Source organism: Neofelis nebulosa, chromosome 4 (assembly GCF_028018385.1).
Source record: "Neofelis nebulosa isolate mNeoNeb1 chromosome 4, mNeoNeb1.pri, whole genome shotgun sequence".
In the NCBI taxonomy this organism is placed as follows: domain Eukaryota; kingdom Metazoa; phylum Chordata; class Mammalia; order Carnivora; family Felidae; genus Neofelis; species Neofelis nebulosa.
This window is the reverse complement of record NC_080785.1, coordinates 56,499,540-56,516,126: the sequence shown is the minus strand read 5'-3', so window position 1 is coordinate 56,516,126 and position 16,587 is coordinate 56,499,540. Positions and strand designations below refer to the sequence as shown.

The following is a 16,587-nucleotide window of genomic DNA, read 5'->3' as shown; positions in this document are numbered from 1 at the left end:
GGAACTAATATAACACTGTATGTTAACTGTACTGGAATTATAATGGAAAACTTAATTAAAAATATTATTTCACAAATTATGAAATTTAGAAAGTTATGAGCCTCCGTGTCCTCCTCACACTTAAAACTTCACATTCTGAACCCTAGCTTTCTCCACAATGCTAGAATGAATTATTTTTAAACACCTCCTATAAAGCAGTCATAGTAAAAAAAAAAAAAAAAAAAAAAAGTTTGAAAATGTAATCTTATATAGATTCAAAACCTGCCAGTTTCAATTTTATTTCATATTAGGCCATATTTTTCTTTAAAAATAAAATTAGCCATTATATGACAGTTGAATCTGTATGATTTTCATTCCAGAGTAGACTTGATAACTTATGAAATTATTAAGTTCCATATTTTCAAACTAATAAGGATACCAATAAAAGCAAATAGCTATGGTTAAATTAACCCTATTTTGATGTTTTTTAAAACTACTACACTCGTATCTTTCTTTGAAGTAACGTGCCTTTATTTTTCATTATAACTAAACTAAAACTCCATTATTAGGTCTTATGTTAAAGAGTTTCACAATGTAAGGAAAACAAAAATTGAATGTTTGTGGTATAAATGTATAAGTATTTAAAACACCTTATTCAAAATGGATTAGTAGTCTCTGATTACCAAAAATAAGATTCATTCTAATAAAACAATACCATTTTTAATACTCAGTGAACAACTACAATATTCTGGGTACTGCATAGCAAACATAACATGTGTGGTATCTACCTAAACAGTAACGCATTTCTGAAACTCTGAAAGTGCTTATTTCCCACTATACCTGTAATGTCCAAATGAATCAGTTTGTTAGAATTCATGATGCTCAAAAGTGTTGTAAAGTTACTGTTGTTAAGAGAATCAATCACAAGAAGCAGCATAGCAGTGGTTAGGGTTATGAGCTCTGGAGACACCGTAATTTGAAATTCTGACTATGCCACTTAATAGTTTTAGGCCCTTAGGTAAGTTATTTAAATTCCCTGTGCCTCAGTTTTCTAATCTTTAACATGGAGAAAATAAAAGTAACTTATTTATGAATTACTGTAAGTATTAAATGAGTCATTCATGTGAAGTATTTAGAGTTATTGTTGTCATACTAAATTTTATTATATTACTATTGTTAGTATTATCCAATCAAACTTTTTAGAAAAGTTCAAACCAGGAAGAGTAATGCTGTAATTATTTATCTTAAACATATATGATTACTTACAGACATATTCCTTTAGTGATTTTGTCACATGAAATGAAATAAAAACTGGTAGATAGATACATACCAAAACTTCCTATCATAAGTATTTTGTCTAGCAGGCTTCTCAGGAAAAGAAATTGCCTTTGACCTGTTAAACACCTTCTTAGAAAAATTTATTATGAGAAGAGGTCAAAATTTCATTTTAAGCCTGCCACAAAATAAATAGCTCCTGAAAAAATCCAAGTAAATGATTTCTTTCTTGGTAGAGAAATTTATAGAAAAATAAATAAATAAATAAATAAAAATAAATAAATAAATAAAGTGATAGTATAAAAGAATGTCTGATTAAAGATGTTAAGATACTATAAAGCTGGTTAAAGCTTACCATACTTTGAAATGACTGATTAACAGTTGTTAAGCTTGTCAAAGAAGCACAGTGTCTGGAAAGCCTTCCATATGCATATGCTCTTTTGCACCTAAATCCACCTAAGGCTGTCTGTCTCTGCTCCAACCTGGTCTGGGACACCATCATCCAAACTGGGCTCCTCATTTCTGTCTTGTCTCCCTCTTCATCTCTTCGTGGGGAAGTCACAAATTTACTCACACCATATTCAGTTGAGCAGAGAACGTGTAGTTTTTCTTTATTTCACTAAATCTGATCTCATTTCTCTGAGTAGCCAAAAAGCCCAAAAACTAGACTTAGAGCAGTCTGGTTTAGAACTTCCTCCTTGCCCTATCATTTAAACAGTGTCTTTAAAGTTAACTTGATGTCTCTGCGATTTCTTATTCTCTAGGAGCTGGCCCATTGAGTTGCTTTCCAATCAGTTTAGAAGGGGCAGCAGTTGCAGGCCTAGCAAGTGTTATTGTCTCCTGACATTTCTCTCAAGCCTAGAGCCAGCATCACATTTAAGTGCCTAGCTATATGTTATAAATTTATAAGTTTCATGAAAGGCTAGGAATAAGGAATCAGAAAGAGTATCTTTGAAGTCTTCTCCCTCACAAAGTTCTTTTTACTAAAATCTGTCCCTTCTAGTGGAATAGTTGTTTTCAACTAAGGCATTGTTCTCTCCAGTTAATTATACAGGTCTTTGGAAAAGAAAGCACAATAAGCTATTGTCACCCACTAACATTTTAGTATAAGTTGGACTTACTAGTCCTCTATCAAGCCTGAAAACTTTAGCAAGAACTGCACAAGAATATATCACTTTCAGTATCAGATGCAATACAGTTTTAGAGGGATGCTTAATAAAATTCTTTTGAATTTTGAAGGCATTATTCTAATGGTGACATGTATATTCTTCATTTAAGGACATTAAAAAAGCTGATGAACAGATGGGACCAATGGCATATTCTACTGAAAAAAATACCAGCTCACTTTCTCTGTGCTCTATGAGTAACATCAAGTCAGACTTTACTGGCAAGTCTGAGGAATCCATCCAATATAAAGAGGTAATGGTTTAACAAATATCAACAAGTTTTACCCGCATGTTCTCCAATTAATTTTCATTTAATTCTTATAATATTTAGAATATATGATAAAATATTACTTTAGCACTAAGTGTATAAAGCAAATCTTTCCCAAACTTCACTGTAGTATTACAGTAATGCTCTAAGAAAGAGGTCCTCAAATAAGACTGCATTTATGTCACAGGTCATTTTGGAGGCAAGAAATCTCTTAAGAATGGGCTTTGCTCTTCTTTTTCTAGTTACTTTAGACGTAGCAGTATTTGGCTAGTGAAAATTAAGAGAATTCTAAAGAATGCAGAGGTAGCAGACAAAAGTAGCAACCACTAGTGAGGTTGAAATAGAGACCCAAAGAAGAGCCCTGATTCTTCCCCAGCCAAGGTTGAGATTCATGCCTTACTTCAAAGGGCACAGCTTTTGTTCACTGGATGGCAGAGAAGTTGATAAGATACCTCACTGGTGGGGTTTGCTGGAAATCTGTCCTGTGGCATGCCAGAACCCCTAGGTGCCAGGAGAAGCTACAGGGCACTGTTGGAACCAGGAACTGGACAGGTTGCCCTATGCAAGAGTCAAGTACAGCCCCACGTGTAGTAAGGTGCATGCGTTAGTGACCTGGCTGAATCACAGGCCAGTGCTATCTGCGTCCCATGGTTAGGCCTCTCCTGGACAAGCCAAGAGCTGGACAAAGCACTTGGTGGCCAAACACAAGAGAAAACTGCACTCAATTAACTCTGAAAAAAAACTGTGCAAGGAGAGTAGCAGAGAGAAAAACTCATCCTGCAGGAGCCTTCCCAGTAAGCCACCAGAAAGAAAAACTCCCCCCTGTGGTGTTTTTCCAGTACCCTCAACTGACACAGCTTGACATCTTACTATCTGATAAAGGAAAAATATTTATCAGGCAAAAGGGTGCATTTGGACCCAAAAGGTAATAAATCAGTAGCCAGGACAGAGGTGGTATTATTTTAAATAGGGGGAACAGCTAATATAAGGGCCTGGAGTTGGGGTCACAGTGACTAAGGAGCAAAGAGTTGTGTGAGATACTCGGGCTGGATCAGGCAGCACCTTGTAGACCATAGTAAGATTTTGATCTTGTCTTTTAGATTCTTTCCTTACTCTGTCAGAAAGCCATCAGAGGTTTTTAACCAGTGGTCCGTGACCCACAAGGAAAATCTGGACGGAATTCAGAGGCAATTAACCTGAATTAGAAAAAAATATCATAAATTTTTCACACCTATCCTTGATGAAAAATTAATTTAATTATGAATATGAACAACAAACTACAGTATTATGACCAGGGCCTATAACATCACCAATGAAAATCACAGAAATTTTGATATCTCATTACAGTTGTTATAGACATGTTAGAATATCTTTACACTCATCACTATTATATCTTGTTATTTAATATGCTAATAATGAAACACAACCATAACTGTATCACAACTTTGAATTTTTTGTTAAATATTTTGAATACTATATTTCAATTTATTGGTTTTCTTTGAGACCCATGGGTTATTTAGCACATTGTTATAAATCCTTCTGGTAAGGAGTCCTCAGATTTCATCAGTCTTCCAGAGGAGTCCCTGACACAAAGCAGGTTAAGAACTGTTGCATGAGAGGGTCTTATTCAGAAAAGTGCATGAACCAATCTGTTTGATTTGGCTGCTGTGTGGAGAATGGTGTTTGGGAACCAGAGTGGGATCAGGGAGAACAAGACAGGGAAGAGATGACAGTGGTTAAGTAATAGACCTGATGGACCTGATTAAAGCTGTCTAATTAGAAACAAATTATAGATGGAGAAGCAACTAGGACAGGATATTGAGAAGCAGGACCCAGCAAAATTTAAATTCAGGTAGAAAAGCAGTCGCCAACAAAGGAATCTAGAGAATGGCTAGAAAATAAAAAGAAAGCCAGGAGAGTATGGTATCATAGAAGCCAACAAAGGAAAGTGTCACAAAAGAGGAAGAGATCATTTGTGTCAAATGCTATGAAAACCAGATGAAATTAGAGATTTCTGCTTTCAGCCAAGATAGGTTAACAGGAACTGTGTTTACCTTTCTGCTTGAAACACCTAAGAAACAGAACAAAACATGTGGAACAATTTTCTAACATTGGATGTGGTGATCCCTGAGGAAGAAGAAACAAATGAAATAAATCTTATCACTGATCCAGGTTACTGCCTGGATAGTTTCCAAGCCTCAGAGCTAGAAGGGGAAACCCATGCAGAGCCCAGGAAGCCAAATTAGGCAGCATCCTTAGAACAAAGAACTAAAAGAAGAGAGTTTCTCAGAGTTCCAGAGATCTTCATAGGTTCTCCACTGAGTCTTCATCTGAGTACTGATCAGCACATTAAGAAAACTGCCAACGGCAGAGGAAAGATGTGCCGGAAAGGAGGAAGGAGAACAGTCCTTTCACAAAGGCTTATAAAGGACCAGGAGTAGTTAGTCAACAGTGATTAATAATTTTTTTAAGTAGTCTCCATGCCCAACATGAGACTTGAATTCATGACCCTGAGTTCAAGAGTCACATGCTTGGGGCACCTGGGCGGCTCAGTCGGTTAAGCGTCCAACTCTTGATTTCGGCTCAGGTCATAATCTCATGGTTTGTGGGACAGAGCCCTGCATTGGCTCTGTGCAGACAGTGCAGACCTGCTTGGGATCCTCTCTCTCCCTCTCTCTCTGTCCCACCTCCACTTGCATGCATGCACACGCACACTGTCTCTCAAAATAAATAAACTTAAAAAAAAGTCACATCCTTTACTGAATGAGCCAGCCAGGCACCCCAATAATACTTTTGTAAGTGTATTTCGAAAATAATTTACTTTTTTAAGAAAAAAATAACATTGCATTATAGGGTTTGTTACAGAAGTATAAGTAAAAATTTGTAAAAACAGTATCCAAAAGATTAGGAGGGAGAAATGGAAATATTCTATTTTAAGGCTCCTAAGTGGTATGTAATATTACTTGAAGATAGACTGTGATGTTAATAGTTGTCAAAGTATATTTCAAAGCAATAAAATATTACCAGGGATAAAGTGGGTTTTTTTTCATAATTATATTAAAGGATCAATATATAAAAGAACCAAAAAGAGAATAAAAATTTACAGTTTTACCAGAGATTTCAATACTTCTCTTAAATATTGACGAAACAAGTAGACTAAAATTCAGCAGGGGTATAGATGACTTTAATAGCACTCTCAACCAGCTTGAACTAATAGACATTTATGGAAGACTCCACCTATCAACAGAAGAATACACATTCTTCTCAAATGTGTCTGAAACATTTATCAAGACAGACCATATTCTAAGCCATAACACAGGTCTCAATATGTTTTTAAAAATTCAAGTAATGCAATGTATATTACTTCACCAAAGTGGAATTATATCAGAAATCAAGAGCAGAGGGACACCTGGCTGGCTCAGTTGGTAGAGCATGCGACTCTTGATCTTGGAATTGTAGGTTCAGGCTCCACTTTGGATGTAGACATTACTTAAAAGTAAAATCTGAAGAGAAGAGAAGAGAAGAGAAGAGAAGAGAAGAGAAGAGAAGAGAAGAGAAGAGAAGAGAAGAGAAGGGATCAAGCACAGAAGTGGCCTGGAAATCTTGAAATATTTGGAAGCTAAGCAACTCACTTCTAAATAATGCATGGATCAAAGAAGAAATCAAAAGAGAAATTCCAAAGTATTTTGAGCTGAATGAAAATGATACCAAACATAATTAAAATGTACCCTATAATCCAGCAATTGTACTACTGGGTATTTACCCAAGGAATACAAAAATACTAATTCAAAGGAATATATGCACCCCAATGTTTATAGCTGCATTGTCTACAATTGCCAATTTATGAAAACACTACAATTGTACATTAGTAAATGAATACTACTATGAATACATACATATACATACAATGGAATATGACTCATCTATAAAAAAAGAATGCAATCTGCCTTTTGCAATGTCATGGATGGAGCTAGAGACTATTATGCCAAGTAAAATAAGTCAGAGAAAGACAAATTCCCGTATGATTTAAGAAACAAAACAAATGAGTAAAGGCGGGGGGGGTGGGGGGGGGAAGGAAAGCAAGATAAAGAAAGGCAAACCAAAAAACAGACTCTTAACTATAGAAACAAAGTGATGGTTACCAGACAGGAGATGGATGGGAGGTGGATTAAATAGGTGATGGGGATTAAGGCGTGCACTTGTCATGATGAGCACCAGGTGATGTATGGAAGTGTTGAGTCACTATAATGTACACCTGAAACTAATATTACACTATATATTAACTAACTGAAATTTAAATAAAAACTTTAAAAAAATAAAAATAACTCCAGTTTAAAAAAAATGTGAGATGAGGCTTAAAGTATCACTGAGAAAGAAATTTATACATAAAAAGAAAGATCTCAAATTAATAAACTTACGCCTTAAGAAACTATAAGGAAGAAGGTAATTATAAAGAAAAAAGTTGGGGCACCTGGGTGGCTCAGTTGGCTAAGCATCCCACTCTTGATCTCAGCTCAGATCATGATGTCATGGTCATGAGACTGAGCCCCAAGTTGGGCTCTGCTCTGAGCATAGAGTCTGTTTTGAATTTTCTCTCCCCCTTTCTTTCTGCCCCTTACCCCACTTGCATGTGCTCTCACTCTCTCTCTCTCAAAATAAATAAATTAACTTTTTTTTAAAATAAGAAAAAAAAATCAGTGAAATCCAAAACTGGTTCTTTGAGAGCCTCAGTAAACTGAAAAACCACTGGACTGACTGAACAATTTAAGAAAGAAGATACAAATTACCAATATCAAGAATGAGCATGGTAACATCACTACAAGTTCTACCTATATTAAAAGAATAATAGGGGTGTCTGGGTGGCTCAGTCATTTAAGCATCTGACTCTTGATTTCAGCTCAGGTCATGATCGTAGGGTTGTGAGAGTTCCTCTCTGATCATGGAGCCTGCTTAAGATTCTCCCTTTCCCATGGAGCCCGGGTGGCTCAGTTGGTTAAGCATCCAACTTCAGCTCAGGTCATGATCTCACAGTCTGTGAGTTCAAGCCCTGCATTGGGTTCTGTGCTGACAGCTCAGAGCCTCGACCCTGCTTCAGACTCTGCGTCTGCCCCTCCCCTGTTCACACCTCTGTCTCTCTCTCTCTTTCTCTCAAAAGTAAATAAACATAAAAAAAAATTAGAAAAAAAAAAAAAGGAGAAAGATTCTCTTTCCCTCTCCTTCTGCCCCTCCCCAACTTACATGCATGCTCTCTCTCTCTCTCCCTCCTCTAAAGAATAAGATGATCTTATGAAAACATTTATGAAAATAAATCTTACAACTCAGATGAAATTGTCAAATTCGTTAAAAGACACAAACTACCAAAGCCCGCTCAAGAACAAATTAATAACTTAATCTTATATCTATTAAAAAGAAATTAAATTTGTAGTGAAAACCTTTCCTTAAAGAAAACTTCAGGGCTAATTGTCTTAACTGGTGAATTCTACCAAATAGAAAATTGAAGAGACAAATATTCTATGAGACCAATCTTCTATGAGATTCTAAGAGATTCTCTCTTCTATGAGACCAATTCTATGAGACCAATATTACTCTGATATCAAAATTAGACAAAGATGTTACAAGAAAATAAGTTTATAGATAAATTTACTTAATGAACATAGATGGAAAACTTACTAACAAAATTTTAGTAAGTCTAATCAACAATGTATAAAAAGAATGCTATATCATCACCAACTAGGATTTATCTAAGGAGTACAAGTATGGCCTAACATTAAGAAATTAATGTGATACCTCTTATTAAGAAAAAAATAATCATCTCAATCAATGTATAAAATTCAGTTGACAAAATGCACTGTCTATTCCTGATAATTCTCAGCAAACCAGGAATTAAAAGAAATTTTCTCAACCTGATAAAAGGCATAAACAACAAATCTATAGCTAACATCACTCTCAATAGTGAGGGAACTAAAATCAAGAACAAGACAAGGATGTACACTCTCACCACTTCTATTCAACATTGTGCCACAAGTTCCAGCCTGTGCAATAAGGCCAGAAAATAAAAGGCATCCAAATAGGAAAGAAAGAAAACTGTCTTTCTTCATAGACAACATGACTATCTATATAAATAATCCTATAGAATGCACCAAAAAGAAAGTACAAAAATCAAAAAATAGGAATTGAAATTTTAAAAATAATTTCATGTACAATATTGTCAAAAATATGAAATACTTAGGGATAAATTTGATAAAAGATTATAAGATCCATGCACTGAAATATATAAAATATTACTAAGAAAAATGAAAGGAGACCTAAATAAGTTGAGGAATATACTATGTACATAAATAAGAAGAGTCAATATCATTGAGGCGTCTGTTCTCTCCAAATTGATCTATAGGTTCAAGGCAATACCAATCAATATTTCAGCAGGCTTTTTTGTAGAATTCGACAAACTGATTATAAATGAAAATTCAAAAGGACAAAATAATCAAAACAACTTTGAAAAAGAACAAAGTTGGAGAATTTGTACTACCTAATTCCAATTCTTAATATACAGCTATATTAAAATAGATCAATAGAGCGGAATAGAGTTAAGAAATACACCCACACACAGATGGTTAATTGTATTTAGACAAAAGTACAGTAAAGGCAATTGAATAATGAATGTATGGTCTTTTCAAGAAATGATGCTATAGCTGTATCAACAATATACAAAATAATCATCTTCAATCCATGTCTCAGATCACAGATTAAAATTAACTCAAAATGGATTACAGAATTTACTATAAAACCTAAAATTCAAAAACTTCCATAAGAAAATCCAGTAAGAAAACCTTAGCAAAAATTTCCTAGATGCAACACCAGAAGCACAATTCATAAAAGAGAAAAAAAAATATGATAAATTAGACTTCACCAAAATCAAGACCTTTGCTATTTGTAAAATGCTTTTAAGAGATGAAAAGATAGGCCATAATCTGAGAGAAAATATTTATAAGTCACATATCTAATAAAGGACTTGTGTCCAAAATATACAAAAACTCCCAAAGCACAATAATAAGAATATCAACAACCCAATTGAAAAAATGGGCAAAAAGAGCACTTGGGTGGTTTAGTCAGTTGGGCGTCTGACTCTTGATTTCAGCTCTGGTCATGATCCCAGGGTCATAGGATCGAGCCCTGCATCAGGCTCCACATTAAGGCTTCGTGCTGAGTGTGGAGCCTGCTTGAGATTCTCTCTCTCTCCTGCTGCCCATCTCCCCTGCTCACTTTTTCCCTCTCTGTCTCTTAAAAAAAAATAAAAAAGAGAAAAGAAAAAGAAAAATGGGCAAAATATTTGAATAGACATTTTACCAAAGAAGATGTGCATATGGCAAACAAGCACACAAAAAGATGCCAAACATCATTAGTAATTAGAGAAGTGCAAATTAAACTCATAATTGAGATATCATGACACACCATTACAATGGTGGAAACTAAAAAGACTGACTCTAGCAAGTGTTGGCAGTGATATGAAGCCAGAAGCATTCCATATTTTGCTAGTGGGAATACAAAATGGCAAACTCACTTTGGAAAACAGTTTGGCAATTTCTTAAAGAATTAAACATACATCTATCTGATCCAAGCATTCCTCTTCTAGGTATTTACCTGAAAGAAATGAACTCATTTCTTTGTGTCCACACAAAGTCTTGAATGTGAATATTCATAGCAGTTTTACTTGTAATAGCCCAAAACTGGGAATGACCTAAATTCATATCAAGAGGTGACTGAATATATAAATTGTGGTATATTCATACAATGGAATACCATTCACTAATAAAAATAATGAAATGTTAATTTATTCAGTATTATGAATAAATCTCAAAGCAATTATGTTGAGCAAAAGAAGCCAGAGGAAAAAAGAGTACATACTGTATGATTTCATTTACATAAAATTTTAGGAAATGAAAAATAATATGTAGTAACAGCATGTCCGTGATTATAGGAGAAGAGGGTTGGCAGCTGAGAGGTGTGGGAGAGGGGGATTACAAAAGGCTGTAGGAAACTTCTAGAGGTAGTGGATATGTTCATTATCTTGACTGTGGTAATGGTTTCATGGGTGTGTAGTTATGTCTAAACTTACCAAGTTCTACATTTTAAACATATACAGCCTGTTATATGAAGACTATAATAGCTCATTATAGCTCTAAAATACATGAAATTAGGGGGTGCCTAGGTGGCTCCTTTGGTTGAGCATCCAACTCTTGATCTTGGCTCTGGTCATGATCTTACAGTTTGTGGATTTGAGCCCCATGTTGGGCTCTGTAGTGACAGTGCAGAACCTCCTTGGGCTTCTCTCTCTCTCTCTCTCTCTCTCTCTCTCTGTCTTAAGATAAATAAATGAACTTATAAAAAATAAAATAAAATAAAATGTATGAAATTTAAAATTCTTTAGGAAGGTTTAACTTTTTAAAGCCCTTTTGTATCTCTTTACAAAATGCCTATAATTTCATATATTTTTATATCAGATTCTCTTAAAACATGTAATAACCTATAACATATTTACATAACATAGAAACTCATGATCTTACTTTCATTTTGTTCTTATCTTTATTCTTTTCTATCTTTATAACATTATTTCAGTAATACTCATTTAACCTGTTATTGTATATTTTTCAAAAGGTAAAAGATACATTATTCTGTAGGAGTGAGATAGCCCTCCTACATTTACTGTCTCTAATTTACTGGTATTATGTTCTGGCACACACTAAGTCTTAGTTTCATTGCAAAATGAGGCAATTTTATAACGAATTTGACAGAAAATCTGTGCTCAGTGCTTGACAGAGTTGGTATGCAACTTTTTAAATTTCTGTATATTCTGAGGCACCTGGGGGGCTCAGTTGAGTAAGCATCCAACTTCAGCTCAGGTCATGATCTCACGGTTTATAAGTTCAAGCCCCCCATCAGGCTCTGTGCTGATAGCTGGAGCCTAGAGCCTGCTTCAAATTCTGTGTCTTCCTCTCTTTCTGCCACTCCCCTGCTCACACTCTGTCTCTCTCTCTCAAAAATAAACATTAAATTTTTTTTAATAAAAATTTTCAAAAAATAAAAAATGAAATAAATTTCTGTATATTGGACAGTCACCTAACTGAAAAGTGAGGCTTTTTATGATGATGATCTTCAGAAAACTTCAGAAAGGAAATAGATTATTCAGTAACCCAATATAATTGTGGTTTACCCATCCTAAAAATAGACCATAAATACCTTAGAACTTTAAAAGTTCTATTGTTCAAACAAAAGAGTTTTCATTATAGTTGCCAGACTAAGATTAACACAAGAATTACAGACTATTTTATAATCATTCCTGAAGAATTCTCCTGTTATTAGGTTCACAAATGTCATTACTTCTAGAGTGAATGCCAAGAGACAATTTTAACATATGAAATGCCTAGGGACACCTGGGTGGCTCAGTCAGGTAATTGTCCAACTTCAGCTCAGGTCATGATCTCACGGTTCGTGAGTTCAAGTCCTGCATCGGGTTCTGCGCTGACAGCACAGCTTTAGATTCTCTGTCTTCTTCTCTCTGCCCCTCCCCAATTTGTGCTCTCTCATTAGGTGTCTCAAAAATAAGTAAACATAAAAACATTTTTTTAATTAAAATAAAAAAGAAATGCCTAGTAGTTTTCTGTCTACTTTGCTATTCAAAATAATTACTCACTACAAAACCGTAAGATATTTTAGATTTCTGAAATAAATCCCCTATGCATGCTGGACAAGAGTAAGGAGAAATCATTATCATATTATTTATCCTCTGATCATTGTGACTGCTACCTCTCCACTGGGAGGGCTGACAGAATGGTTACTTGCATTGTGCTTTCTCTGTATAAAACCTAGGATTTTGCATCATATAATCCTTCTTCTGTAATAATACTGAGTTAAGCTTAATTCTAAAAACAATCCAAGAAGATAGGAAATGATATCATCCCCCTTGGAAAGATGAGGAAACTGAGGCTTGGTAAGTTTAAGTGATATGCTCAGATATTGCAGCATTTTATTTACAAATGGGAACCCCAAAACAAGCTTTAAATTAAGATAATGTTTCTGTCAATAAGTCATGAAACTAGAAAACTTTCAAGCTTGAAATGCTAGCTAGTAAAATTCTTACTTTCTGTCTTGCTTCATTTCTACCTAGATTTTTGTCTTATCTTAGGGTATAATATTCCATCTAGTTTAACAAGAATAAAGAAAATATGACTGTCATTTCTTCAGTGAGTCTTAGCTGTCAGAACTTGTGAGTTAATCTGTAATTTTTAAATGATAGTAACAGTGAAATACCAAAAGGATAAATTGCTCAGAGAGTCACTTTGGGATAAGATTCCTGTATGTGTTGAGGACATCAGGTAATATTGGTGGTGAAATTTTTTTAAGATATATTCTACTCTTACTCTTGTCTCCTAATTATATTTGATATTTTACATTATTGGTTCTGTTTAAGATTGGTTAACTTCTCTAGGTTCCATTACGCTCTCAAACTGAGGTTTTAACCAAAGTATTTTATTCATAGACAAGTCTTCCTGAAGTTTCTATGTTAAAAATTTTTAAATTAAACAAGTCTGAATGGCTTTCTGTGGTCCTGGGGACATTGGCTTCTATTCTAAATGGAGCTGTTCATCCAGTATTTTCCATCATCTTTGCAAAAATCATAACTGTAAGTAAAGCTAATTTGCTAATATTTTTAACAATTTTAAATTTTTTTTAACGTTTATTTATTTTTGAGACAGAGAGAGACAGAGCATGAATGGGGGAGGGTCAGAGAAAGAGGGAGACACAGAATCTGAAACAGGCTCCAGGCTCTGAGTGGTCAGCCCAGAGCCCGACGTGGGGCTCGAACTCACGGACCGCGAGATCGTGACCTGAGCCGAAGTCGGACGCTTAACTGACTGAGCCACCCAGGCGCCCCATTTTTAACAATTTTAAACAAAGTGTAGCCTGAGAGAACAGACCTGATGTACTTTGACTCAGCAATGGGGAAATTGGGACTTGTGGTGGGTCACCCATAGTGTGGGATCCATGATAGGAAGGTTAACTAATGTTCTCAGGGGATAAGCCAGCCTCTATTGTGAAGTCTTGGCTGGGCCTTGTTGACTGGGCAATCAGTAAAGAAATTACTTTGTTTTCTAATTTTGACTCCACTGCTGTATCAGCATTCCAAAGCACTGAAGCAATAAGATAGACAAAGACGACTACTCTTCTTTCAACTAGTCCAAACAATGGCCATTTTTTATTACCAGTCAGCTCACGAGGGAGAGGAAATAACAAGAGCTTGAGATTGTGCTGAGGGACTCAGGAGAGTTGCTGGATTCAAGGACTGAGCCACGTTAAGTCTTCAGTCCCAGATTTGCACAGCTATGCTGTGTCAACATAGATGGCAATATATGTATAATTACTAATTATAGGAACAATTTCTAGGGACATGTATAAAGACCTCATGCTACAGGTTAATACCTTAAATAAAATAATATTAAGAAACCTAAGTTATTAGCAGTTAATAGAAATAGTAATTCAAACAAACTGGTAGTTTCTTTGAAAATATACTGTGATAATCACAGATAGAAGACTCATTGTCTGATCTCATATTTACATAGCCTAAGTGAGAAAATTGACAGCAAATCATTTTTTTATCATATGTAATGAATGTAGTGAATAGAATAATGGTGCAGTTCTTTTCCCCAGAAAATGTATATATAATCTTTTTCTTATGTTGAAATCCAGTCAAAAATTCCTGATGGATAGACGTTTTAGTTTTTTCTCTTTCTTTTGTATTTTCTTCCAATAACCTGAATAAAAAATCTCTTTTTTCTCAGATGTTTGAAAATGATGATAAAACTACATTAAAGCATGATTCAGAGATTTATTCCATGATATTTGTCATTTTGGGTGTTATTTGCTTTGTCAGTTATTTCATTCAGGTAAGCTTTTAATGAATTAAACAAGTTTGAACATGATTACTTTTTATGTCATCCTCTCTGAGTTGAAAATAACAACAAAATATAATAAAGTATAAATAAGTAAATATAGTAATTAACTGTTACAAAGAAATAGAAAAAAGAGTTAAGAATAAATATACCTTTCTTTTGTTTTCCAGGGATTATTTTATGGCAGAGCAGGGGAAATTTTAACCATGAGATTAAGACATTTGGCATTTAAAGCCATGTTATATCAGGTCAGTGTTTCATTTATCTTTTTCTTATTTTATTTAAAATGTGTTCTTAAATATTCTAGTAGTTTTTCAAGTCAATTTCTTCACATAATCTTTCCTTTGATCCTTTGAAAGCGTGCTTTTTGTGTTCCCATCAACACCTGACATTAGAATTCTTAGTTTATTTTTCTAATAGAAGCAAGTCCAAAATTGTTATGTTTGAAAATACAACTTACAGAAAACAATATTTAGAGTCCATTCCTTTTTCCTTGCATTTATCTTGACAAATCTTTTTTTTTTTAAATGGATAATGTAGTGTACTAGGATCAGATTGAAAGACCAAATAAAAAGTGAAAAGAAGAATTAAGAGCTACAGTATATTGGGGAACATCTTTTAAAAGGAGGAGTTAATTCCTCTAGCTATCATCCATGTGCACTGCTTAAGTTTCCTCACTCCCCACTTCTGAAAGCAGTCAGTCTCTCTGTCCTCATCAGAAGAGTCCTGAATTCAGGTAGCAGTCCAGCTGGCGGGTTGGCCTGCCATATATAGATGATCAGTCATACCTGTGAAATAACTAAAAATAGGTAGATCAAGTAGTAATCTTGAGAAGTGAGTCTTAGGGGCAAATGGCAGGAATGTCTCAGATTGGCACTTCTAAAATTCTTTCAGGAGGCTGAGATGTATTGGGTTCCCTGAAAGCCGGTAATCATTTGGAGCCCTTCATCATACTTTCTGTCACCAGAGCTCCCTGTGCAAGAGCAAATAGCTTCCTGCTAAGTTCATTTCTTGTCAGAAATAGAATTACTGTCACACCAGCTGAGTTGTCAAAACTAGTTTTTACCTCTTGTGACTTTTAGCAGTAGCGCTCAGAGGACTGCCGCGTAACAAAATGCCCAGGCCTTTGTGCTCTTGGGAAACTACAAGATACAAAATTCAACCCCACTAGTGCAAGGTTTCCCATAGCAACTTGATGCTCTGAAGAGGTTGGTGCCTGACATTCTGGTCAAAGGCCTATCAGAGATAATTGGAGACTCTCCTTAAGCCAGAAAAAAATCTATTTGAGGGATTATGAAACCAGTGAATGCCTGCACAACTCACTCAAGCTAAACTTGTACTTTAATTTTTTTTTTTTACTTCTGAACATTTTATGTCTTTACCTCAAATCTTTGAAATAAGGTGGAATTTTAATTAACTAATTAAAATTCCATACTTATTGACAGTTTCTGCTTATTTTTGTTTTTCTTTATGAGTTTATATGTTTCCATATTCAAGGAAATTTATTTTTAATTTCTAGGGATTTTTGACAGTGTTCTCTGAATGTCTGAATGTTTTGAACAAAAGAATATATAACTTAACCAAACATTACTTTGAACTGCCTTTCTAGAGATTCAGTGTGCTTTTGGTAGAAGAATCTCAAGTCTAGCACCCAGTTTAACTAGTGGTTATTGTTAATCCAGTATCTTGATGGTTAATACTAGACATTAATCCTCTTCTTAACATTAGTCATGTGAATAGCTGGATAGTAACACTCTAGGCTAAAGTAGCTTCTGCCCATAAGAAGCCCCCAGTTTTTAAGCCAAAAACTCTGGTCCTGCAAAAATACACACAAAGACACACACAGAAACTCTGCACTATTCATCAGATGTTATTATATTCCTCCATAAATTCAACTCAGCCCCTTCCAGCTGATTGTTTGTTTTCCCTCTGTATCCTTCAGCATTCTTTTTTG

At 34.9% G+C, this 16,587-nt stretch overlaps 1 protein-coding gene across 1 annotated transcript in view; it reads left to right on the top strand.

Moving 5' to 3' along the window:
* ABCB5 (ATP binding cassette subfamily B member 5) overlaps window positions 1–16,587 on the top strand; it is a 139,424-nt gene that overhangs the window by 81,591 nt on the left and 41,246 nt on the right. The window contains exons 16-19 of the mRNA XM_058724866.1: window positions 2,533–2,673; window positions 13,223–13,366; window positions 14,523–14,627; window positions 14,804–14,881. Of these exons, the coding sequence (XP_058580849.1) occupies window positions 2,533–2,673; window positions 13,223–13,366; window positions 14,523–14,627; window positions 14,804–14,881 (468 nt within the window). The remainder of the gene's footprint in view (window positions 1–2,532; window positions 2,674–13,222; window positions 13,367–14,522; window positions 14,628–14,803; window positions 14,882–16,587) is intronic.